The sequence below is a fragment of the Phyllostomus discolor genome, chromosome 5 (genome assembly GCF_004126475.2).
Source record: "Phyllostomus discolor isolate MPI-MPIP mPhyDis1 chromosome 5, mPhyDis1.pri.v3, whole genome shotgun sequence".
NCBI lineage: Eukaryota > Metazoa > Chordata > Mammalia > Chiroptera > Phyllostomidae > Phyllostomus > Phyllostomus discolor.
The window spans coordinates 9,008,386-9,033,105 of record NC_040907.2 but is presented as its reverse complement, the minus strand read 5'-3'; the positions used below and the strand labels follow the sequence as shown (position 1 = coordinate 9,033,105).

The 24,720-nt window shown below is 57.9% G+C and overlaps 2 protein-coding genes across 2 annotated transcripts; both read right to left on the bottom strand.

The window, feature by feature from the left end:
* Positions 1-137: 137 nt before the first annotated feature.
* On the bottom strand, positions 138-11,315 carry LOC114497622 (chymotrypsin-like elastase family member 2A). Its single transcript, XM_028513454.2, has 8 exons — positions 11,074-11,315; positions 10,729-10,817; positions 9,378-9,475; positions 8,135-8,263; positions 6,129-6,265; positions 4,068-4,213; positions 2,967-3,119; positions 138-216 (listed from the first exon to the last, which is right to left on the bottom strand). Exons 1-8 carry the CDS (start codon positions 11,261-11,263, stop codon positions 199-201), a joined length of 960 nt encoding a protein of 319 aa, XP_028369255.2. The 5' UTR covers positions 11,264-11,315; the 3' UTR covers positions 138-198.
* A 6,401-nt stretch (positions 11,316-17,716) lies between these two features.
* Positions 17,717-24,320, bottom strand: CTRC (chymotrypsin C). The gene is given in 10 exon segments (XM_036025343.1): positions 17,717-18,012; positions 18,642-18,794; positions 19,714-19,859; positions 20,625-20,761; positions 21,630-21,667; positions 21,670-21,757; positions 22,559-22,601; positions 22,604-22,655; positions 22,743-22,834; positions 24,024-24,320. Coding segments are annotated over 10 exon segments (807 nt in total). The 5' UTR covers positions 24,067-24,320; the 3' UTR covers positions 17,717-17,997.
* Between the last annotated feature and the right edge of the window lie 400 nt (positions 24,321-24,720).

The following is a 24,720-nucleotide window of genomic DNA, read 5'->3' as shown; positions in this document are numbered from 1 at the left end:
TGGGACAGTGACCCGGTGGGCCTCCCCAGAGAAGGCCCCAACCCTGAGGTCTTTGAACGTGTCCTGTCCCAGCCTCTTTCTTGCTCCTAGAGCCCTGGCCATGAGGGTGGTTTGCGAATAAGACTCTCATTCAGAAGTGATTCGCGTAGTTGTCACTTTATTCTTTTTCTTCCACGACCTTCTCAAGTCTTCTGGGGGTTAGTTGTTTGCCATCACCTGCAGGACACACACGAGAACTCTGCCAGGTTAGCCCGGCCGAGCAGAGAGCTGCGCACGGCAGCGTCCCGGCCCCTCCCGCCCCCTCTCGGCTCCAAGCCGCTCGGGTGAACCAGACCAGGGGGCCTTATCACAGCTGCTCACCAGCCAGCCCGGGGGGGACTCCTACCCGTCACATGCTTTTCAGATTTCGTGTGTTTCTCAAAGGGGGTGGTGCTCTGAAAGAGTTAACCAGCACCACTGTTTGCACGGCGCTGCTACGCACCGTGGGCGGGGCCTGTGCACCTGTTCTGAGAGGAAGTTCAACAGTTTTCTCTTAAACGTGTTCACACGCCAACTGGATGATCCAGAGACGCCTCTGGATCTCTAGAGCATGTACACTCGACCAGTGTGCAAGAAGGGGTGTCCCGGGGTGTCCCCGTGCAGCGTGAGAGTGGAAAATAGGAACTGGGAGTGTCTTCATACCGTGGAATATCACTGAGCTGTTCCAAAGAATGCCCTACATGTATGGGCTCACATGGAACATGTGATATGGTGTGAAGTGAGAAAACTCAGTTGCAGAACAGGATGAAGAGTGAAATCCTATTTTTGGTTGGAAGACGCTGTATGACGAAGTGCAAAAGATGAGTGTTAACGGTGATCGTCTCTGGTGCGGACGGACTTGGAGATGGAAGACCAGGCGGGGCCTGTACTTTTTTACTGGATATGCTCCTGCATTCTTTGAATGGTTTTTAGAGAGTCTACATTACCCTCTAAAGTGAAAATCAAACTAGAGTGGTGAGTGCTGAGAACTCATGCGTCGCTGTCATTCAACGAACATTTGGTGGAGAGTTGAATGCCCTTGGCCACCTGTCTCCTCCTGTCGAGTTCCTGCTCCTGCCTTTGGATGGCAGCTTCCTGACCTTGACATCTGTCTGGGTGTGTCTGGGCAGGTGCTCCCAGGCGCCCCAGGGCTGAGGCCACGGCAAAGGGCCGGCCAGCCCCTCTGCAGCTGCCGGGTGGGGCAGCCTGGACCAAGGACAGCCGGGTGGTCGGCTCTGCCGGTCCTGGAGCTGGTCCCCAGGCATGTGTGTCTGCCCGGGCTGCTGTCCCATGAACCCAGGATCCCTGCCCAGCTGCCTCCAAAGGCTCCCTTTCCCCATTGAGCCCCTCTGACATCGGACCGTGCTTTTTTTGGCTGCGGCCTGGGACAGCTGATGCTGGGGCACCTGCTTTGGGTCTTCAAGGAGCTGCCAGGACCAGCTGCACGGTGAACTCACGTGGCAGCCGGGGCTGGGAAAGGGTCCTAGGGTTTCTCTGGGAAAAGGCCTCTGAGCATCCTCCCATCCAGTCGGGCTGGGGCCTGGCTCCTTTGAAATGCTGGTGACAGTTGAAAAGCCAGGCTCCGATGTACTCCGCCAAAACGGAATCGTGGCTTTCCCCCAATTTACCCACAACGAGACCAAAACAAAACCCTGCGGATGAATAGCTACTCTCTTCTTGCTTTTACGCTTTTCTCCAACAAACTTTCCTGGAGTCATCTGGTGTCTGTGACCGCTCGTTGGCAAAAGAAACGCCAGCAGACAGACAGATGAGCGAGGAGCCGGCAGACATTAGAGGGAGATGGGGAGGCTGCCACCTGCTTGTTTTGACAATGCCCATTTGATGGCGTTGGTCTCCCCCTGGGACCACGTGCTCACGGCGGCGCTTTTATGTTTGATTTTATAAGAGTGGCAGTCGGAGTCAGCTGAACAGTGTTCTGGAAATGAAAATACCGAAGTAGATGCCAGCTTCTCCTTCGGGGCTGTAGCACAAACACACAACTCCCACTCGCCCTGGCTCCTGAACACGTGGAGAAGCCCTGGCCTCCTTCCAGTCCCATTGTGCAGGAGAGCGAACTGAGGCGGTGGCGATGCCAGGAGGTGGGTGACAAGTGTCCCTAATCGGCACAGCATGTCTTCTGCCCTCCCTCCTCCTGCCTGCCTCAGTTTCCCCACTCCCCTCACATCCTCACAGGCCGCCTTTCTTTGGCTGGCGCTCCCTGTTGGGGCTGCTCATACCTGCTGCTCGTCGTAACCACGGCTTCTCCTAACGCTGGTGCTAGCTTTAAAAAAAAAATGACTTTCGTGGCTTTTATTATAAAAGCGTGTTCTTCGTTAAAACAGGAATGGAGCTGGTGTGGAAGCTTACGAGCTACTGGTTTTGAGCCCCCAGGAGACAGCTCTCTGGGGACACACTCCCAATAATAGTGGGACCGACTCAGTCCCCTTTGCCTGGCCTGTCCCAGTCTAAGACGTCAAGTTTTGCATCCTGAGAAACCTTCCAGTCCAGGGCAAACCAAGATGGTCGTCCCCTACCACCTGCACTCGGGGATGCATTTAGCTAGGGGCCCCTTTAGAGGGGATAGTTGCCAATGATTAAGGCTGTGCGGGTCTCCACCTATCAGGTTCTTGGCTTTGCAGATAGATGCGTGGATAGCGTTGGAGGGTGGGGTCTGGGCGTATACACAGAGAAGCCAAAACAGAATGCCCCACCCACCCCAGGGAGCCCACTCTCCATGCCCGGGGAGCCTCCTGTGTTTGCAGCCATTTTTGGACAAGGCCACCCTCTCCGGGTCTTTGACTCAACTTTACCCACACCGAGGTGGTGGGGGCCCCTGGGGGTTGCCCAGCTCTGCAGCCCCCTCAAGGGACCCCTGCCTGGCTCTCAGGAGGACCCAGGGGTTCCCAAACCCTAGGTGGGCACTGCCCAAGGGCGTGGCCAGTTCTTACCGAGTTGATCCAGTCAATGTAGCCGGAGACCCGGGTGAAGACCGAGGGCTTGTGGTAGTAGTTGCAGCCGAGGGAGGACCCGAAGCTGACCACGCCGTGCACCTCCCACTGGCCGTTAGCGTTCTGGCAGTTCAGTGGTCCTCCGGAGTCTCCCTGAGGAAGGCCAGAGCTCCGTCAGCGGGGACCTGGGGGCTTGGGTGGGTGATGCGAGGGGGAGGGGCTGCCCACGAGAGCCCCATGCTTCCCATGTTTGCAGTACAATTACATTGTTCTACCACCTGTCGCCACGGCCTCTGACTGGTCCCTGGGGTCACGGCTCCAGACGGCACCCTAATACCAAGACCTAACTTTGATTCTTTCTGTGTGCTGGAACTGAGCTAAGCACTTTCTATACCTCATCTCATTTCATCCTCACAGAAACCTATGAGGTCAGTATTGTTTGTGTCCCCGTGTCACCGAAGAGGAAGTGCTGACGCCCTGAGACTAGGCTGTGACCGCCTGGGGTTGTCCAGGCAGTAAGTAAAGGAGCCGAGACGGCCTCCCACAGGTAGGGTGCTGTGTGTTCCTCCACCCGTGATGAGGGACCCTACCGGGCCGGTCTGCGTGGGGGCACAGTGTGATCTTAAGGGCAGGAGAGGCTCCTTCTCGCTCTGTCCCCACTCTGCTGCGATTCCCGCTGGTTAAGACGCTGTCTCCAGGAAGGCCCTGTGGCAGCTACCATGAGGGACACACTGGGCTGTTGATGGGATTAAGTCAACAGATAAACTCAAAGCCACCTCGGAAAGGACCTTACCCAGAGAATACGTGCCCTTGGCCCTTTTCCTAAACAGAAGGAAGAGTAAGAGATGACAGTAATGACAGACCCCAATGAGACCCAAGGGAGGACTTCCCATCAGTGAAGGGGTGGATACAATGATGAACATCTCAGAACACCTTTTCTGGAGACTGCAAGGACAAAGGCCAGGGTCCCAAATGTCTGGAACGGCTTCCTGGTGCTTCTGCTAGCAGGCAGGAAGGTAGGTTCCAGGGGGCCCGAGAACCTCTCCTCATCCCCAACCCCGTGTCATTGTGGAGGGGTGGCACCCGGCGTTCTGCACTCACGTTGCAGCTGGAGATCACGCCATCACCCCCAGCGCAGACCATATTGGTCTTCACGGTGCTGCCCCACCAGCTAGGGCTGGAGCACGTGGCATAGTCCACAACCAGCAGCCGCCCCTGCTGCAGGATGTCAGGAAGAGCCCCGCCGGCTGCACGAGATGAGAGAGAAGGTGTGACAGGGACAAAGGGACTCCTAAGAATAAAGGAAGCGGTAGACTCCTACTGGGTTTTCTGCCCGACCCTTTTGGCTGATCACTCTTACTTCCCATCTATCCAGAGATGCAATGGGAGCGGCCATGTTTGTTTGTACTGTGTCCCCACAGTTGATTGGTTCAAGGGCGAAGAGCTACTCCGCCTAAGCCAATGAGCTCCTTCCCTGGGAATTTGGGATTGGAGCTAAGAAATCCCAGCCAGAGAGGATGCAAACCTGGGAGCTGTTGGCAGTGGCTGCCATTTTTCTCCTAGGGAGAGAAGAATGAAGTGGATGTACCAAGAAAGAAATTTTGAGAGAGGGTTTCTGGAGCCTTTTAGTCATCCAGCCCCTGATTCTATCCTGTTCCTGAAGCCTGGCTGGGTCTCTGCCCTTGGGTGAGACCAGTTAGCATCATGGGTTTCTATCACTTGCCTTAAACCTAACAGTGAACCTGCTGGCATTTGGAGCCCCAAGTTGGGAAAAATATTCTAATGTGGTTAATATAGAGCTTTCCTGATGGTCCCTAATGATACTGTTACCATCACCTCCACTACTGTTATCACTGCCACTTATGGCAAGAATTGTATAATAATTCTTCACTGGTGCTTTATTAGGCATTTCAAAACATGCTAAACCTCAAAGTAAATATATATTCCTACATGACAGGTGGGATTTTGAAGCTGAGAGAAGTTAAGCAGCTTTCCCAAGACCATTTCAATAAATCAGTAATTAACACATATTTTACGATGTATAGAGCATTGCCATATCTCTTTTGTCATCTCTTTTGATCTTGCCAACTGTATGTCCATTTACCAGATGAGGAAACTGAGGCTCTAGGGTGGCTTGGCTCAGGTTACTTAGCCAACCAACAGAGCTGGGATGAAAAGCCAAGCATTTGCCCCTTTCCCTGGCTCTTGCTGCCTCCAATGAAACGCATTCTGCCCCGGTGATTTCTGGGTATATTCACAAGAGGCTGTGCTTGTGTCTTGATAATCATGAGATGCCTCCCCTGCCCCTCACTTCTGCTGAGTTTCCACGTGTCCTTGTCTTTGCACATAAGCCAGTGGAGGGCGATACTGACTTATTTGAGTGCATGCGTGTTGCTGTACCTCTGCAAGGACAGATCACCTATACCAACAGGTGTGTGTCATTACGAAAGGGGCCATCGCCTGCACGAGCCTTCCAACCTCTGTACTCACAGTGAGTACAGGGAATATTACAGGGAAGGGCAGGTCCTCTGTTCCTTCTTGGTGACCTACCATCACTGGGTTTCTGACCCTTGGGGTTTATGTCAAAAGGAGATTCACAGGAAACCAGGTTCTTGAGCAGTAAAATCACGTGGCACACAGGACAGGTAAGTTTTGATGTGTGGAGAGGAGGGTCTGATAAGGGTCTGAGGGACATCTGTGGGACCCCAGCAGTCTGAGGTCACAGAGTGAATGCTGCTCTGGACTCTGGCCTTGGGCCGTACGGAGGAACTTCTGTCAGAGTGACAGTGACAACTAACACACAGCACCTACTACGTGCTAGGTGCTGGTCTAAGTGCTTCCCATGGATTACCTCCTTCAATCCACTTCGAAAATTTCTGTGATGCATGTTATTATTCCCACTTTACAGATGAGGAAACTGTGGCACAGAGAAGCTAAGTATTGTCCCCAAGGTCACAGCTAATGAGTGGAGGAGCTGGGATTCGAACCCAGGCAGTCTGCCTATTATCAGTCTATGCTATCCTGCCTCTCCAAGGCAACAACCGTTTCCCACCCTGGGGAGATGAGTGTGGAGAGAACCCCTGGCTGGACAAGGGTGCCATTGCCTGTCTCCCTCCCTCCGTCCCTCCCTCCCCAGCCTTGGGGCTCCCAGCACCCACTTACTCTGCAGCCTTCCCCAGCCTGTGACGTAGCAGGCGTAGTTGTTGGGCAGGATGCTGCCGGCCGGAGGGAGGCAGCCCAGCTGGATCTTGTCGGTCAGGGCGACGGGGCTGGCCAGTTTGAGCAGGGCGATGTCGTTCCTGGGCCAGTACAGAGGTGGAGGGTGAAGAGAGGCTCGCCTGCTCCTGTCCTGCTTTTGTCTCTGACCTCGCCCCTGCCGGAACCCCGGAAGCCCCTCCCTGGCCGGGCTGACTGGGCATCCTCCTCCCGCCAGGGCTACGAGGGACTGGGGAGCTGCTGTGATCCCTCCCCACCCAGCCCCAGGGCTGCGTTTTGTCCCTGGTGGAGCTTGGAGCCCTATATACCCCTGGGGCCTTTCAGGGGACTGTTTGGAGCAGGGAGCGCAGGTAGGTTTTGCCTGCCAGGGGCCACTGCGCTGGATTAGTGAGTCGTGGCTGCCTGGCGGGCTGTGTGGACAAGGATTCTGAGCTTCTGGCCAGAATCAGCATGGACATGCATCTGGGTTGCCTGGCGATGTCTGTCCTGAGGATATGCCTCCTGTGTTCAGTGAGAAAACGGCGGGGGGTGCTCAGAAAAGGAAAGGCCGTCTGCCTGCCCTTTCTCCTCTCCCTCCGCCTCCAGTCTGCCCGCAGCTTCGTCTCTTGGTCTCCTGCTCTTGTCGAGGAAACTGCTAGCGCTGGGCAGACTGTGTGTTCCACGCTGACCACAGTGGCACTTAGTGGGTGCTCAGCAGGTACTGACGGAGTGAGGGTGTGAGTGCGCCTGTGGCTTTGAGTTTTCCTTAGCACCGCCTGGACCTCAGGACCAGGGACCACAGGAGAAACCTGATGGTCCAGCGCGTATTCTCTGGCCCTACTATGTGCCCCTTCCCCAGGTTAGGGGCTGGAGATTCAGGGATGGATCAGGCACAGCCCAGCCCTTGCAAAACTCTGTCTTAAAGGGAACTCGGACGTGAGCTCATCACTAAAGCAGCAATCGGTGTGCCTTGACTGGGCCGCCCCTTGAAGGAAGGAGTGGGCGGGTAATTCTGTAGGTGACAATTTCTCTCATCACTTCCTCCTCATCACCTTCCCCAGGGAGCTCGGACCAGCCCCCTCCTAGGCCCTTTCCTAAGCGCTTTACATATATCACCTCATTGAATCCTCACAGCAGCCCTGGAGGTAGGCGCTGTTACGATCCTCATTTTACCGAAGCGGAAACAGAGGCACAGAAAGGCTGAGGAGTCGTGCAGGGACGCGCAGCCATTGGTCATCCAGAGCCATCGGCCTCCAGGAGCTCAGCTCCTAGCTGCCACCCAGCACCGCCTCACTTGCACCCATGGGCTCCCTGGGAGCGGGCGCGGGGACCTGTGCATCTCCGTGTGCCCTGCACCCAGAGTCCGGTGCCCAGCATGGCAGGGAGTACATGGGGGGTCGGTAAAGGCTGAGCGGTGGGCATGGGGTGGGATCTGATCATCTGAGAGGAAAGGTGGGGGGGCTGTTGTCATTTCCCGTAGGGGGGTAATTACTGGTAGGCTTTGGAGGGCTCTGAGACCCTCATCATCTTCCTGTGCACATCACCCCCAGGCTGGCCCTGCAGGGTACCAGGGTATCTCTGAACATGTAAAAGGCCTTGTTGGGAGGCAGTGCAGGGTGGTGGACAGCAGGAGGTGCTGTGTCCTACTCCTCTGACAGTCGCGGGTCTGCAGACCCGCGCTGTGTCCCCAGGGCTTGCCACGGAAGAGACACATTGTCAGTGGGTGCCTGGGGTGGACAGGTCACCGTGGGCTTCATGGGCAGGAGGCCCAGGTGACCCCGACAGACTTTGCCTGCCCCTCCCCCAGTTGGCACCCTCATCCCAGGCATCTCTGGGGCTGGCTCTGCTTCTAAAGGTCAGAGCGCCTTCCCCCTCCCTACAAAAGGAGCCAAGGAGGGGGTGCCTTCTGTGAGACACCCTCCTGTCTGTGCCCCTGCCGACCCCACCCCCAGGGGCACCCAGAGAGAAGGTACCCTTGGGAGAGCTTGTTGGAGTCCCAGTCCTCGTGCACCACGAGCTTGGAGACCTTGACAGCCAGGGAGCCGCTCTCGTCCGTGGAGAGGCTGTGCCGGCCCAGCACCACGCGGTAGGTCCTGGAGGAGCTGGGACAAAGGGGGTCAGGCGGAGAAGGTCAGCTCCTGGACGTCTTGTCCTCTCTCTGGCCCCCCCCCCCCGCCTCTGGGGGGCAGGGATGCCTCAATGCCCAGTGTCTAGGGGCCTGGGTTTGAATAATGCTGGGACGGGCCCAAGTATGGTGGTAGCTGGCACATAAAAAACTCTCTTCCCTGGGGCAACTGGTTAGCTACAATACAACATGATGCCTATAACTGTCTTTTGCTAAGGATAAACTGTCACATAAAAGTTATAATGATGTAAACTCTATGTTATTATGGGAGAATGAGGTAGGCACCCAGAACACAGCGGTCCTTTGCCCTCGAGGGCATTTTTTAGTTTAATCTCCCCACCTCTCTGTTTTCAGAGGGGGAAACTGAGGCTCAGAGGAGAGTAACTGGTCCATTACAGCTCAGTGGTGAGAATCCAGAACTAGAAGTCAGGGCTCCTGACTCCCAGGCCTCTCTCACTCCATCGCCTCATAAAACTAACAAATTAGGTGGGGAGAAGGGACCCCGCCTGGCAACGAGAGAGTTACGGTGACCCAAGGGAAGCTCCGCTGAACACCAACTGGGGTGAGATAAGCAGAGGTCTTAGGTAGGGAGGGGAGAAGGCAGGTGGACAGTGACTGTCACCCGACCTTTTCCTTCCCTGTGGGCCTTTACGGCGGTCAAAGTTCACTTTCACTGGGCGCCGGCCGAGTGCCAGGCCTTTTAATGTGTTGTTGCATGTGATCCACGTGGAATTCTGTTCCCCGCTCTTTCGCAGGTGATGGTTTTGAGGCTTGGAGAAGCCATTCAGGCTGCTTACGGGAACCCAGTTCCAGATCTGGAGCCCACATCTAGTACCCCAAGAGGGCAGGAAGCGGGCCGCCCCCTCCCCGAAGTCCCGCTCCGTGCCTTGCCCCAGACAACTGCCTCATCGTCAGTTGCCAACAGACTGAACTAACGGCCTAGGGGAGCTTGTTTCTGGCCAGGCAACGGGCTGTTTGCAAGGTCCTTTCCATGGCGTGGCTCCGGATGGACATCTGGGCCCCCACCCTCAGACGTGAATGCCAGTGGCGGGGGGGCTGAGTGGGCTGGGTGTCCGGGGAACAGCACTTACCTGATGCAGTGGGCAGCTGTCAGGACCCAGTCTTTGGCCACCAGGGACCCTCCACAGGTGTGGCGCCACTGGCCATTGGAGCTGTACTGCAGGGAGACCTGGGAAGAGGCGTAGGCCATCTCAGCAGCCCGTCCCCCAGTGCAGGGCTGGGTCAGGTGAGTGAGGAGGCACCTGTCTCAGGTGCGAAACGTGCGGGGCACCGAGGAACTCAGTCGTCAGGGGGAATGACATTTTAATGCAACATGAACAAAAATGAACGCAAGAAATCCACGATGCACAAACTATCGAACATTTAACTAAAGACACTCGAAAAAGAAGTGTTGTGAACCTCTTTTCTGCAACGTGATTTGTTGGGGTTTTCCTCTTCGTGGGAATGATTCCAGTGGGACACAGCCCTCCAATATAATGTGTCCATACCCAAAACCCTGATTCCCAGCCCCTGGACCTGCTCTTTCTCAGGCTTTCTCTGCTCACTCTGTGGCAGCCCCACATTGCCAGCTGCTCGGCCCGAACCCTTGGCGTTATCCTTGATGCCGCTCCTTCTCCCGGGTCCCTCGCTCACACCCACCGGCAACTCCACCAACTCTGCCTCCAGCGTGTGTGGAGGGGATGCTGCCTTGCTCGCTAGCTCCACAGCCAGTCCCGGCCGCCTTTCCCTCTCACCTGGGTTCTCCCTGCTGTCACCCCGGCCCTGCCCTCACCCCAGGCTTTCCCCACTCGGTGGCCAGAATGATCCTTTCTAAATGGAAGTCTGATTGCGTTTGTTCTTGGCTCAGACCCTCCGGTGGCTCCCCATTGGACACGGCGCAGAATCCGAAACTGGAGCATGACCTACGAGGCTCTACGTGAGCGCCCTGACCTCATCAGCTCCCACTCCCCTCTGGTCCAGCCACACCGACCTCCGGCCTTCTGGAGGTTCTGCAAACACACCGAGCTCACTTCTGCCTCAGGGCCTTTGCACTTGCTCCTCCTCCTGCCTGGAAGATTCTTCTCCCAGCCATGAGCATAGTTCTCTCCTTCACTTCCTACAGGTGTGTGGTCAAGGCTACCTTCTCCGAGAGGCCTTCTCTGACCACCCCGTGCACGCATATGTGCACACTCATGTCCACACACATGCACACACAAAAACACACATGTGTGCGGGTAGTGGAGTGGGGTGGCTCCTTATTACAGCTGGAGAAGGCACCTCTTTCTCCACCCTCCAGGGCTGACCAAGGCCATGGCAATGTATTTTACTGGTGAATTTTCCCAACTTTGCCAGTGCAATAGACCCCACACAGTGGAGGACCATAAGGGTGATGGCGAGGTGGTGGGGGGCACGGAGGGAGGAAGTGGGGAGTGGGTGACTCACCTGCCAGGGCCAGCTGTTGGGCCTCACATCGTCACCGCCGACCACCCTGGACAGGTTGGGCAGGTAGGTGGGGAGCCCACAGCTGAGAGCTGTGGAAGGACAGTGGGCAGTGAGCGCGGGGAGCAGGGACCCAAACAATGCAACCTGCACTTGCCGCGTCCCCAGACTCTGAAGAGAAAATCCTGGTTCTCAAAGGATCCCAGGAGGCCACAGAGCCCTGCCCTTCGCTCTGCTTCTTTGGACCGTTGCTCCAGCTTTCTTACATAGAACCAGAGGACTGTGCCCACGTGGGCAGGGGCGTCCCATCAGGGCACTGGGACAGTGCCTCCGGGGAACGGGGCTCACCTCCAGCCACCAGCGCGGACAGCAGCAGGACCCTGATCATGGTGTGTCCGTGGGAGTCCTGGAATCCCGGACGTGGCCGGGGCCCTGGTTTTATGAGTCGGCTTATCGGCCAGGGAGATACTGGGAGCGCACAAGGTGGGGACTTTCTCAAAGCCCAGTGACAAATATGGTCAAATATTTTTTTTTCCATTTCCTCCCACCTGTTACCCTGGAAATATGTGGAAAAAGATGCCAAAGGCGGATATCGAACTATGGGCTCTATCTGCTTGCAAGAGGCGATTATGTTACGTGCTGGGGAGGGAGAGAAATACGGGTTGCTGGTGCTTAGAGCTGTGTTTTCAAAGGAAAGAGCTGGCATGCTGGACAAAAAGCGTTCCAGGCCAGTGGTTCTCAGTGGGGCGGCTGTTGCCCCCCAGGGGACATTTGTCCGAGTCTGGAGACCCTTTCGGTTGTCACGGCTGGGGCTGGGGTACTATTGGCATCTCATGGGTGGACACTGGAGGAGCTGCTCAACGCCCTACCGTGCACAGGACCGTCCACCCCAGGAACTGTCTCCTGGCCAACGTCAACGGTGCCAAGGTGGACGAGCCCTGTTCTAGGCCGCAGCTTGCTGTGTGTGACCTTGGACGAGTCATATAAACCTCTTGGCCCGGAGCCTGTCCATCTGGGAGATGAGGGGACAAAGATGTGCCTGGTCTGTTCTGCAGCCTCGTGGGGAGGATTTGAAGGGCACAGGGGCCGTGGAGAGGGCTTTGTTGGCAAGGACCAAGAGTCCTTTTGTGGTCCACTCCCAGGCCCGCCGCAGTTTGCTCTTCAGAGCCTCCTGGCGGGGGGCGGGGGCTGATTCCGAACATCATGTGCGCGTCAGGAGCATCCCCACATCTCATCTGAGTCGTACAAAATCCCTTGAGAGGATACCTTCTTTCCGGTGAGGAAAGGGAGGGTCGACACACTATGTCTGAAGTCTCCTGTTTTATCTTGAATGTTCATTTGGCATTCTGCTTCCTGTAGCTGTGTTTGTTTTAATACACAAACACGGTTCTTCCTGCGTGAGGTCGCTGAACAAACACCAGTTGGCAGGTGCCGTGGGCTTGCTGTGCGACCTTGGGCGACTTACACGGGCTCTCTGGGGGTCACTCACCTACAAAAGGGAGAGAAGGACGTATGTCCAGTCGCTTCCACCTGCTTTGGGGGCTTGAAAGTGACGTAAAACTTTATCGAACAGGCTTAAGCCCTCAGGCCACAAAGTGGGAAGTCCAGCAGCAGGGCTGGCTTCAGGCCCAGCTGCATCCAGGGCTTCGGGGGTGTCCCCAGCCCTCAGCTTCTCTCCGCTTTCGGTTCTGCCTTCCACCGTGAGGGTCCACTCTGGCTCCGTCCAGTGGCCCGAAGCCGCAGGGTGTCCCTTCCTGGGGAACAAGGTGGCTGTAGGATGTCTGATCCAGGCTTTCTCAGCTGTAGCACCATTGACATTTTGGTGATAATTCTCCACCGTCCGGGCAGTCCTCCGCATTGCAGGAGGTCTGCGGGCAGCCCTGTCCCCCGCCCACCGGATGCCCGGAGCCCCCTTCTCTTGGCCCCAACTCATGGCAACCAGAAATATCTGGACACATTGCCAGATACACCCTGGGCAGCAAAACCTTCCCTTCTTCCCTCCCTCCCCCTCCTGCTGCTGTAGTCCTCACGCTCCTTTCTCCAGCAGAGAGTGGGAGCCTTTTAGGGTTCAGAAGTCCCCCAACTCCCTGAGGGGGACCTGCATCAGGTCACATGCCCACCCCGAGCCAATTGTGGTGGTGGGGGGGGAGGGAATGCGACCCATTAGCTGGCCAGGCCTGGAGCACAAGTCCTGCCCCTCAGTCTAAGCTCGAGGCTCCCACGCAGACCGCAGGCAGCAGGAGTGGGGGCTGGGTGGCACGGAAACAAAAACCCCGGGTTCTGGAGAGTGAATGGAGGCCCAGGAGGAAGAGAGCAAACAGCCACTCTCTGGCTCACTTCCCCCTCTGGAGCTCGGGTCCCCATTTGCATGTTGCTGGACAACGGGACAGTTGAGTTCTGGCTGGTGCTGGGCCCTTGAGGCTGCAGTGGGGGCAGGGAGGTGTAGGCGTGACCTTCTCAGGCCGGTTATGACTCACTCAGAGAGGTTCTGCTGAGAAACCCCATGGCTGGGGCTTGGGTTTGCACCCCGTGCCTCTGTGCTGACTGTGGTTTGGGTCCTTGCTACCCGGAGACCGGTCGGGGCCAGCAGCGGCTGCACAGCGTAGGAGCTGGTGAGTGGCAGGGGCCTCCCTCCCCGGCCGGCTGCGTCAGCCTCTGCGGGTGAGCGAGAAATGGCAGCTGGTTCTCCTGCACGTGGACATTCGGGAAGAACAGGGCTGGGGCACGTTTCATCGCTTTCTTCAGTTTCTCCACCTACCAAACAGAAACCGTGGGCATTCCACCTGCCTCTCAAGGCGTGTGGGTAAAAACTAGACCACAGTGTCTTCACTCCAAACACTGGTAAGAGTAAACGCACAACACAGCGTTCCCTCTAAATCCTCGGGCTGCCGGCCTCCGGTATCAGAATAGCACAGAGCTCCTCATATGTTTCCATCGAGTAATCCCAGCAAACTCTTCCTGGGAAGGACCAGAGAGTAAATATTTTAGCTTGCGGGCCATATGGTCTGAGTCGCAGCTAGTCAACGCTGCAAAAGCGGCCATCTGGGCATAGCCGGTTTCCAATAAAACTTTATTTACAAAACAGATTTGGTGTGCAGGCCGCAGTCTGCAGCCGAGCGATGATGCGAGGTCGGGCGCGGAGCGGCCACCACATCAGCAACTGCCTCCGATGTGTCTCCTTCTTAAAGCTTGATCTGCATTTTGCAGCTCACTTTGCAGCACAGCATAAAATCAATTGACATTTATGTCCGTGTAAATTGTTTTTCTTCCCACCCAATCTTCAGGGAGAGTTGGTGCCTTGGGAGATGCTCTGAGTTTATTCTGTCTTTCCTGCCCCCCCCCCCCCCCCCCCGGCCCACCGCCAGGAGAAAGTTTGCAGACACCTGCTCCAGCCTCGTAAGAGGGAGCTTCAGGGAACCGGCCCCCAAGGCCTGCTGGGAACGGGGTTCTCTCCCTTAAGGAACAAAGGGTGAGGGAGGGTTTGCTAATAGGAGCCCAGGTGTGAGGTCAATAGAAGGAATGACTCTTATCCCAAGGTCCTGTGATTTCATTGGCTCCCAACGGTGAGGGAAGGCAGGTGCCCACTTTAGAGATGAGGAAACTGAGGTTCTGGGAGGTTACTCAACTCAGCCCCTGGCAGTGCCCATCGGTGGCAGAGTTCAGTGCATGCCCTCCCATTGTTCACGATACTGATTTGTGGCTGAGATAATGTGGGCTGCCAGCATGGGCCCGATTCTGTACCCCTCTCCGTGTCCACACCTTTTGCCATTAACTTTGCAGCGTCTTCCCAGGCGGAAGACGAGAGGCAGGTGGAGCTGAGACCCAGGCTTGATCAGCCAACCCCCAGGCCCCGAGACATGGTGGGGGGGGGAATGCCAGACAAAAGGAGCAGGGCCACCCTGCCGACCCCCAGCTGACCCCAGACGTGTGAATGATCAATCCTGTCACTGGATGCCACTGAGGGTCTGTGGCCGGCTGTTACGCAGCGTTATTGATTGCGCCAGCAGCGGCTGGCACGGCGGGACCGAGCCCTTTGTGACATCTGTGGGCAATAGAGTCTCCTCTCGGGTTTCTCTCTGTCCGGGCTCATTGCCAGCTTTGCCCAGGCGCGTCAGCACGCCCCCAGCCCCCAGCCCTCCCCCACTCCCCCGCCCACCCTCCGGCAGGGCCACTAGAGGACTTCAGTGTTCCGGAGGGGGGTGTCCTCAAGATCTGGGGGTTAATGGCAGAATGACACGGTTGCAGCCACACAGGCTCTGGGGTCAGACGGCCTGGGTTTAAGGCCTGGTGCCCCCTTCCTAGCTGTGTGATCTTGGGCGAGTTTTTAGCCCTTCCGGAGCCTCCGTTTCCTCGCCCGTAAAGGGACATGACCATCGGGGCTGCCGTGATTGTTCAACGAGAGCGCGGTGAAGTCCTTGGACGGTGCCTGGCGCGCAGCCACGGCGGGGCGGGGCTCACTGCGCGCTGGGCACGGCGAGTGCGTCAGACACACGATGGCACCCGAGTGGGTCTCCGAAGGGGCAGGTGGGAGGGTCGGTGCCTGAGTGCCCCCTTTCCCTCGCTTCCAACCACTGGTTCGGGGCCTCCCGGGCCAAGGGCACAGATCCTGGCTGCACCTGGGAGTGCTCCCCGATCGCACGGCCTTCTCCCCTCCAGCCCCACGGCGCACTCTAGGTTTGGCCAGGAGAGGGGAGAGATGGTGTATTTATTTCCTTCGGCTGCTTTGACAACTCACCACAAATGCAGTGGCTTAAGATGCAGAAATGTGTCCTCTTCACAGTTCTGGAGGTGAGAAGGCCACGGTCCGTCTCGCTGGGCTAAACCAGGGCTGGATCTCTCTGCAGGCTCTGGAGGAGAGTCCTCCCCTTGCCTTTTCCAGCGGCGAGAGGGCACCTGCCTCGCTTGGCTTGTGACCCCTCCCTCCCTCTACAAAGCCAGCAGGGTGACGCCTTCGAATCCCCCTCTGACCCCAGGCCCTGCCCCTGTCCTCACGTGTCCTTCCTGCCTCCCTCTTACAAGGCCCCTCGTGATTTCATTGGGCCCACCTGGATAATGCAGGCTGCTCCCCCCCACCCCACGATCCATAAATCGATCACATCTGCAAAATCCCCTTTGCCGCACGAGGTAGGGAGCACGTTCACAGGTTCTGGGGACCAGCACGTGGACGTCTTTGGGGGGCTACGGTCCTGTCCACCACGGGTGGACCCTGACTCTTGGACACAGCAGTGGGTCTTGTCCCTGAATCTGAGGATTTTATGTTGTTGTCAAACAAACAGAACCATGGCTTATGTTTCAACCTTTATTAGCTAATAAAAGTTGTTTTTTTTTTTTTAATTCAATCACATTCCCCAAAGTGTATACAGGTTTGGGGCTGGGGGGCTGTTGTTCACCGCTGCCCATATGCCTCTTAAATAAGGACCGAATTATTCCTGCATTCCTGTCTTCCTCTCTCTCCCTTCCATTACTGCCTTGGTCGGGGCCGCATCGATTTTGGCCCAGCCTAGACCCTTGCGGCTGGCCCTACTGCCTCCCTGCTTGCCTAATCCCAGTCACCCTCCATACAGCTGCCAGATAAATACTTCAGTGTGTACATCTGACCACAGTGGTCCTGCCTCTCCCTGAAACCCTCTGTGGCTCCCTAGTGCCCTCCAAATAAAGTCCCAGCACCCCCTGCCATAGCTATAAGGCCTTCCGTGAAAGCCCTTTGCTAACCCTCCAGCCACACCTCTTGCCCCTCCCTGCTAGGGTGACCAGCTATCTCTGTGTGCCCAGGACAGTCTTGGTTTTAGCTCTTGAGAGTCTCATGTCCTAGAGAACTACTCAGTACCCAGGACTGTTGGTCACGCCCTCCCTGCCCCATGCCTTGAGCTCTAGGCAACGGCAGCTGCTTGGAGATTCTTCCTTTTCTTTCTTTCTTTCTTTCTTTCTTTCTTTCTTTCTTTCTTTCTTTCTTTCTTTCTTTCTTTCTTTCTTTCTAAAAATATTTTTAGAGGGAGGGGACAGGAATGAGAAAGAGAGGGAGAGAAATATCAATATGTGGTTGCTCTCACATTCCCCAGTCCACAACCTGAGCATGTGCCCTGACTGGGAATCGAACCAGTGATCCTTTGGTTTGCAGGCCCATGCTCAATCCACTGAGCCACACCAGCCTGGGCTGGAGATGGCTTTCTTGCTGAATGACTCAAGTCTTCCCTGGAAACTGCCTTGGCATAGTGAGGTGTGAGAGGCGCGCCCTGGTCCCACCTCCAGGGGCCAAAGCGTGGTGGGAACCAGGACAACTCACGGACCAACCAGAGGGCGGCAGTAGCCGAGGGCTCTCTGAGGAATTGTGAGGCCGGAGTTCAGATGCTGGGGGGCGGGGAGGGCACCACCCTTCGTAGACCGGCACGTTCTCCAGAGCGTGAGGTCAGGGGCTGGGCCCCCCACTTGCACTGTCCCCCCACTAGACACAGGGTCATTCGCGCTTTGGGCTTGGGCCCCAGCTGCCCTCCCGGGGCCCTCAGGAGGGCCGTCCCTGCTCTGAGTCCCCGCGGCTCTGCTCCGTGACCCGGCTCTGCCCCGTGACCCGGCTCTGTCCTTTCCTCCCCCGGGCCTCCGTTTCCCGGCCTGCCTAACACAGCGAAGGCTTGTCCAGCTCGGACCTGCTGTGACCGTGTGTGGAAACCTTTGCTTTTCTCAAACCTGCTCCCCGCCAGGGCTGGGCTGCAGCCTCCTCTTCCCCCTGCACCCTCCCTGCGCCCAGCGCAGGGCCGGCGTGAGGCCAGAGCTCACAAACTGCTTCCCTGTCTCGGCGAGCCCAGGCTGCCTGCAGCCACGGGGTCTGCTCTGGGGTGGGGGTGTGCTAGGGAGCCGGACGCGGTCCCTGGGCGGTGGCATCCTTCTGTGGCCCTCGGACCCGCCGACTCCTCTGTGGAGGCAGGATCAGGAAGAGGTGCTCTGATCAGGGCCACGCATTCATTGCACAGCTGTGAGATGTTGGGGACACGTGTCTGGCGTGTCCTTAACTCCTGTCCCCTTGACGCACAAGGTGGCTTCCTGGGACCCCCCCCCTTTCACAAGCACCCCCAGGAGCAGACTCCAAGGCCTAACCAGCCTGGCTGGGGGTGTGTGTGTGTGTCTCTCTGTCTTTGTATTCCTGAAGTGGAAAGTTGGTGTGGGGGTTAGAAAGCCCGGGAAGTGCTGGGGTGGCGCGAGTCAAGAATGCAGGCGGCTTGAGGGACAGGACGTTTATTGTGGCTGCAGGGGTTTGCTGCCGCGGCTCCCACGGATGAATCACAGCTGCATTTTCTGCAAGAGCAGAGAACAGGGTGAGTGAGTGTGTGTGTGTGTGCCCATGTGCCCGGGTCCCCAGCAGGGGCTGTGCTGGCACAGTGGGAAGAAGGGGGCGCCGTGGGCAGCCCTGGGACTTCCCAAGCCAGTCTTGTCTCCGCCTAAGAGCTCTGGGGCCCCTCAGCCCTTCAGACTGCTGTCCAAACGGGGGGCTCAGAACACACACCTGCCCGGGTGTGAGAGCCCCCAGGCTGAGTGACTCTCTGCCCCCCCCCCCCCCCAAGCTGTATACGGCCAGCTGCGCTGCCCCCTCTCCTCGGCTGGGCCCTGCGCTCCTGGGTCCACGTTTCTCTTTTGTGGGGACTGGTGGGTGCCCGGGGTCAGGACGGGAGCTCCTTGCTGAACCCAGTGGGCAAAGGGGTGGAGAAGGTAATGATTGTGTTCTCTCCTGCACCCGCCTCCAGGCTGCGGCCGGTGAGCACTCAGCGCTTCTTGACCGAGTGACTGAGCGAGCGAGCGAATCAGCGCACAGATGGGCGTGGGAACCAGCACGTGAAGGAATGCTCGAGGGGACCAGCGGGTGAGTGGGTGAGTGGGGGCGGGGGGCCGGCGCGCGCAGGGAGCGGGGCCGGGGGGCGGGCGCCCACCTCGTTGATCCAGTCGATGTAGGCGGACACGCGGGTGTAGACGGCGGGCTTCTTGAGGGTGTTGCAGCCCAGCCCGGAGCCGAAGCTCACAATGCCGCGCACCTCCCAGGAGCCGTTCTCCGCCTGGCAGTTCAGCGGGCCGCCGGAGTCCCCCTGCACCGGGCCGGGCGGCATCAGTCCCCAGGCCTCCCCTGCACACCCCCACCCAGATGCAGGCTTGGGAACAAGGGCAGGTCGGGGGGAGGGGGGGCTGGGGGCTCCTCTCGGCCACAGTGCCCCCTGTTTTGGCCTCAGCTTGTCCACGGAGAGGGAGGCAGAGAAGAGGTGGTTTGGGGGTTCCTTGGCCTCATTCTGGGAGGTCCTGGCTGTCAAACTAGCACTTGATGTGCTGGGTGATCTTGGGACGATGGTAACCCTCTCTGTGCCTCAGTTTCCCTAGCTGTTCAGGTCACCGTGTCTAAGACTGTGGGAACTGCCCAGAGAGGTGAGGATGCTGGCGCCCATGCAGGGGAACTGGGGACGTGAGGCAGGTGGGAGTGGGAGACGGGCCATGTGTTCGGAGCCAGGAGAGTCCCTGATTGTCCTAGATGCTTCTTGGTGCGGGGTCAGACTCCCTGAGTCCTCTGTCTCCCTGGACGGGTGCAGCTGACGGCACGACGGAACAAGCGTAGAGACTTTAACGAACTTTCTCCTGCACGTGTCACCCTCACTTAAACCCCCCCAGTGCCCCGGGAGGCGCTTCCTGTATCTCCATAGTATAGATGGGAAAACTGCGGTTCAGAGAGGTCAAACCACCTGCCTGAGCTCACACAGCTACAGAGTGGTGGGCCCGGGACTCGAAGGCACTCATGTTCCACTCTCCCGCTCTCGCCACGGTGCCGGGGGCTGGGCAGGGAGGCGGTGGGTGTGACTCGTTTCTCCTAAGCCTCCTGGGCCCACCCAGAGCTCAGTCTCCTCCCATGGAAAGGGTGTGCTCCTGTGGGTCTCCACCCTCCACACCTCCTTTGCCCTCCCCACTGTCCCCTCCCACGAGGCCACCCGGAGAGGGAGGGGGCGGGGCCCGGACACTCACGTTGCAGGCCGAGATGACGCCGTCACCCCCAGCGCACACCATGGTGTCCTTCACCATGGTGCCCCACCAGTCTCTCTGGGTGCACGTGGCGTGGTCCACCACGGGCTGCAGGCCCTGCTGCAGCTCCTCGGCGATGGGGCCGTTGGCTGGGGGGAGAGCGGGCGGTGAGTGGGGGGGGGCAGCGCAGGCCTTCGGGGGCGGGGCTGGGGTGGGGATGATGGGGCTGGGACAGGTCTGCCTAGACCTCGTGGGAACCACGCAGAGGCCCTTCATGGGGAGGCTCTGAGCCAGCGGTCCCAGACCGTCTGGGTCAGAGACCCCTCTGAGGGCGGGGGAGGGAGAGCGGGCCAAGGCAGGACAACTCCCAGAAAGCACTTGGAGGTGGTTTCTCTCTAACTGGGGTCCTGAGGCTTTAACTGTCCTTTGCTTCCCTGTGGGACTCAGCTTCCAATGTCGCCCAGAAAAAGGGCTTTCTCGCCCCAAGATTTTCCGAGTATTAATCTGCATTGTCCTCTAAGTCCTGCATAGTTTCGTTTACTTGCATTTAACCTCTTAATTCGGCTGGGATTTATTGGCCTATGGTATACCATAAGATCTAATCTCCCTCCCACAAACAGTTTGTTAGTTTCATAGGCACGTATGTGGCACGTATTATGCGCCCAGCCTCGTTTTAAGCATTTGGCAAATCCTGACCCGTGTAACCCTCATAGCATACTTTCTAATACACCTGTCAGAGTGTCTGTTGCATGGTATGTGCTTAATAAAAGTTAGCTGTTGTTATGACAAAGTTAAGAAAATCTGAAGATGTGTAGGCAAAGAGGAAAAGTGATGGGCAATCGTGGGTGGTGTGCTTATTGTGGGAGCCACTTCCTCCAGGAAGGCTCCCGTGGTTTGCCAGAGGCTGTACTCACTCCAGAGGCGTCCCCAGCCAGTGACGTAGCAGGGGTAGTCCTGAGACATCACGGTGCCCGCCTCCGGCAGGCATGCCACCTGGATGGTGTCACTCAGCTCCACGGGTTCCGCCAGCTTGATGAGGGCAATGTCATTGCTGGGATTCAAAGTGGAGGTTTGAATGAGCAGGAGGCCTTGGCCACCCAGCCCAGGCTAAGAGGTCCAGGGTGTGAGTGGAGAGCCAGGCCGTCAGGGACCAAGAGTCCTCCCTAGACATCCTGCCTGCCAGCTTCTCACTGGCCGACAGAGCTGTCGGAGGACAGGTGATCCGCCTTCTAACACCGTCACCTGCCCTTTGGATGTAGCTCCTCCCACCTATGTCTTCACATCACGGACGCTTAACGGAGGGGAGACAGAGCAGAAGCGTTTGGGACCACTGCACGTGAGGTGTCAACCGGAAGTTAAGCAAAGGTAAGTAGGAAATTACAGTCATGAAAGAGAGACCCTGGTGGAGGCAACATTTGGATGTTCTCATGTTACCAGGATGAGAGCTAGCAACCTTAGCAGACCCGGTTTGATTCCTAGTTCTGGCACGCACTTGGCTGTGTGACCTGGGCCAGAGTCCTTAACCTCTCTGAGCCTCAGTTCCTTGCCTAGGGCCGCTGTGAGGAAGGAACCAGAGAGGGCATATACTGTGTGTATTGCCATGCGTAGTAGGCACTCGGTGAAGGTGAGTTCTGGCCCAGCCTCTGCCTAAGGGGGCCCAGGCAAGCCGCTGTGGGCACTTTGGGGTTGTTATTCCCTGGCCACCTTCTGGGGGGGGCCCTGGGCAGTGAGGGAGATGGGAGGGGTGTCCCTCTCCACTTAGCGCTTTGCCATGTTGCATAAAGGGGCCATCAGCTGCTGTGCAGGGCGAGGATGGGGTGCAGGGACAGGGAGGGGCAGGCACTGCAGCCCTGACTCGGGGACCCCTCCTCCTTCTGAGCCACTCCCAGGGGCCGAGGGACCGTCAGCCGGGCACTCACCGCACCAGGAAGGAGTTCCACTTCTCGTGGACCAAAGATTGGTGTCCACGCCCACGTACAGGGAGCCTTCCTCGTCGTCCACGGCCAGGTTGTACTTCCCCAGGGCCACGCGGTAGGTCCGGGAGTTGCTGAACAGAGCAAGGGGACCGGGTCATCAGGGGGGCCACCTGCTAGCTGGTGGGGGAGTGAGGAACTGGGGGCTTCGGTGACTCAGCTCCGCGGCCACGTGGGAGTCATTTGGGGGAAGGGAGGGTCTAACCCCATTGACCCTTCCCAGGGCGCAAGGTAAGGGCCCTGGTCGAGTCCACTTTGACTCCTAGGTGGGTAGCCTCGGGCCTCAGTTTGCTCATTGGTGAGGCGGAGATAATACTGGAAGGCCCCCTCCAGGGCTGCTGTGAGAATGGATTGCTTCCTGCCTGCATCATCTCACCTGCATCCCTCTCTGGCTCTCCCGCTCCTCCCCTCACACCCTCTGTTCCCTCCTTTGCGCTGGCCGTTCCCTGCACCTGCCGCCCCCTCCCCCACGGCGGTGAGCCCTGCCCTTGCTGCCTTCAGGTCTTTGCTCAAATGGGTCCTTTGCAGAGAGACCTTGCCGGCCACGTCATGTAAAATAGAACCCCCTGTACTTTTTATTCTCTTCCAGCCTGTTTTCTTCACTGCCGTTTGATGTGTTATCTATTGTATTTGCTTGTGTAACGGTCTGTTGCTCTGCCTTCCGCTAGAATGTAAGCTTGCTGAGAGCACAGACCTCGTCCCGACGGCTGAGTCCCCCGGCACGTAGGAGGTGCACAATAAACACTGCCTGAATGGAGGAATGAAACATGGAGTTACAGATATAAGTAGCTTATTTGGCTGAGTGTGTAGTAGGTGCTCAATAAAAGCAAGCTCATCGGGCTCCCGCCCGTTCTGGGCGTCATTCCCCTGCTCACCTGATGCAATGGGCGGCCGTGAGGACGAAGTTGCTGGCGATCAAGTGCCACCGCACGTGTGCCTCCATGTGTCATCCTTGAGGTACTGGAGGGAGATCTGGAGGGGGGGGGCCACGTGTCAGCCCACAGGGGCCCCCTCCCCACCTCCTGTCCACCCACCTCCCTCCCCTGCCACAGCACTCACCTGCCAGGGCCAGCTGTGGGGCCGGGCATTGTCTCCTCCCACCACCCGGGCCGCTAGGTTGGGCAGGAAGGTGGGGACCCCGCAGCTGGAGGCTGGGGGAGACAAGGAGGAAGAGCACAGGTGAGGGGGCTGGCACCCCATGGGGAGGGGGCAGGAGGAACGTTGGGGTAGACACAGATTCAGAGTTTACTGTGTGACTTTGGGGAGCCACCTAGTTCCCTGGGCCTCAGCTTCCCTTTCTGTGAAATGGGAAGAACAGCACCAGCTGGGCGTGTTTTCCGGAGAACGAAATTAGACGAGGCCACCAGAGCGTTTAGCGGAAGGCCTGGCGCACAGGGAGCGCTTCCTGCCTTGAGGAAGGAAGGAAGGAAGGAAGGAAGGAAGGAAGGAAGGAAGGGAAGGGAGGAAGGAAGGAAGAGTGGCCGGCATGTGCGTGGGTGCCTGGGAGCACCTGGTCCTTCCTCCTTACCGCCTGCCCCTTTCTAGGCCGCAGTTGTAATGTGGGGTGGGGTGGGGTATGAGCAATGAGTCCACAGAGTTCCAGGCTGTTGTAGCTGGGAGCTGTGTGGGAGCGGTCAAGTGCATGATGCTCCACAGCGAGACAGACCCAGACTCAAGTTCTGGCTCCACCACTGACCAGCCATGGGGTCTTGGGCCAAGATGTGGAGGCGCACCGAGCCTCAGCGCCATCAGCTGCAGAGAGGGGGTGCTATGCGCCCTGCCTCTCAAGGTAGCTGTGAGGGTAGGGGAGCTCCTGCATGTATGGGGCAGAGCTCAGCGCCTCGCACCTGGTGAACGCCGCAAGCAGCAGGAGCTGCCATATGATTACTGCAGTCGTGTTGTTAGCTAGAAGGACTCTTAATCAAGTGCTCTCGTTTGCCCAAACAGCCAGTGAGATTTAGAGAAGGGAAGAGACTTGTTCCAGGTCCCTGCCGAGAGGAGTGACATTCAAGCCAGGTTTGTCGACTCCTAATCTGGGAGAAGGCCACCAACGTGGGGGAGCAAAGAGCTCCCCATGGGAGGGGTCGCGGTGCTGGGAAAGCAAGCCCCAATTGTCCCCAGGGTGAGACGTGGGCCCCGTCTCTGCATGCCTCGCTGCTAACCCTCACCCCGGGAGGTCAGATCGGCAGCTCTGGTTCAGAGATGGAAGCCAAGCTGCGCATCTCACACAGCTGGTTGGCAGTGTCCTGCACCTGCCTGGGACCCCAAAGCTCCTTTCCGGGGAGGCCAGCCCGAGCTCACAGCCCGTGGGCTGCAGCGGGTCCCCGACCCACAGCTTACCGCAGGCCAGGAGCGCGGCGAGGACTGTGTGGATGCTCAGCATGTTGTGTGTGTTCAGGACCAAGTGGCCGTCGAGGCCGGCGGGACACTCTTTATAGGCAGGAGTGGGGTGACCCTCCCCACCCCACCCCACCCCACCCCACCCCACCTGGTCAAGGCTGAGCCACCTCTTGGGAAGAAAACCTGTTCTTACAAGGCCCTTTCCCTGACTTGGGTGGTTACTGTTTAATTTGGGCAGGAGATAGGGCTAGCTTGGGGCATGGATTTCTCCAAATAACTGGGGACAGAGCAGATTCTGAGGTTTTACAGGTTTGGGGGGGGCCCCCACCACTCTGCTTGGAGTATAGTCTTCTCTCTCCCTACTCATTCTTTTAATGGTTATTTACTGGGCACCTGCCACGTGCCAGGCATTGTGCTCAATGCTGTCCTACAGGTACTCAATTCCCCCAGCAACACGAAGGAGACACTGTCCTCCGTTCATTAACGCTGAGGCCACTGAGACTCAGCAGTCAGGGCCCACCCACGGTCACACAGCTGGGCAACCACAGACCCGGAATGGGAAGGCAGCGCTTCTAACCGCAGTCCGGGGCCTCGGACGGCCGGGGCACCCTGATTCCTTCTGTCCTCGTAGTTTCACCTCTTTCCCTCTCTTCTCTTTCTGTCGTTTTCTCTCTTTTTCTCTCTCCCTTGTTCAGCT

What these genes read in the sequence shown, in the direction of transcription:
- LOC114497622 (XM_028513454.2), bottom strand. Translation starts at nt 11,263, where the DNA reads ATGGAAAAAAAAATATTTGACCATATTTGTCACTGGGCTTTGAGAAAG. An exon ending in GTCCGCGCTGGTGGCTGGAG is followed by an intron (nt 10,818 to 11,073) that starts GTGAGCCCCGTT and finishes GTCCTTCCACAG; the next exon opens with CTCTCAGCTGTGGGCTCCCC. An exon ending in GCGTGATCTCCAGCTGCAAC is followed by an intron (nt 3,120 to 4,067) that starts GTGAGTGCAGAA and finishes GGCCTTCCTCAG; the next exon opens with GGAGACTCCGGAGGACCACT.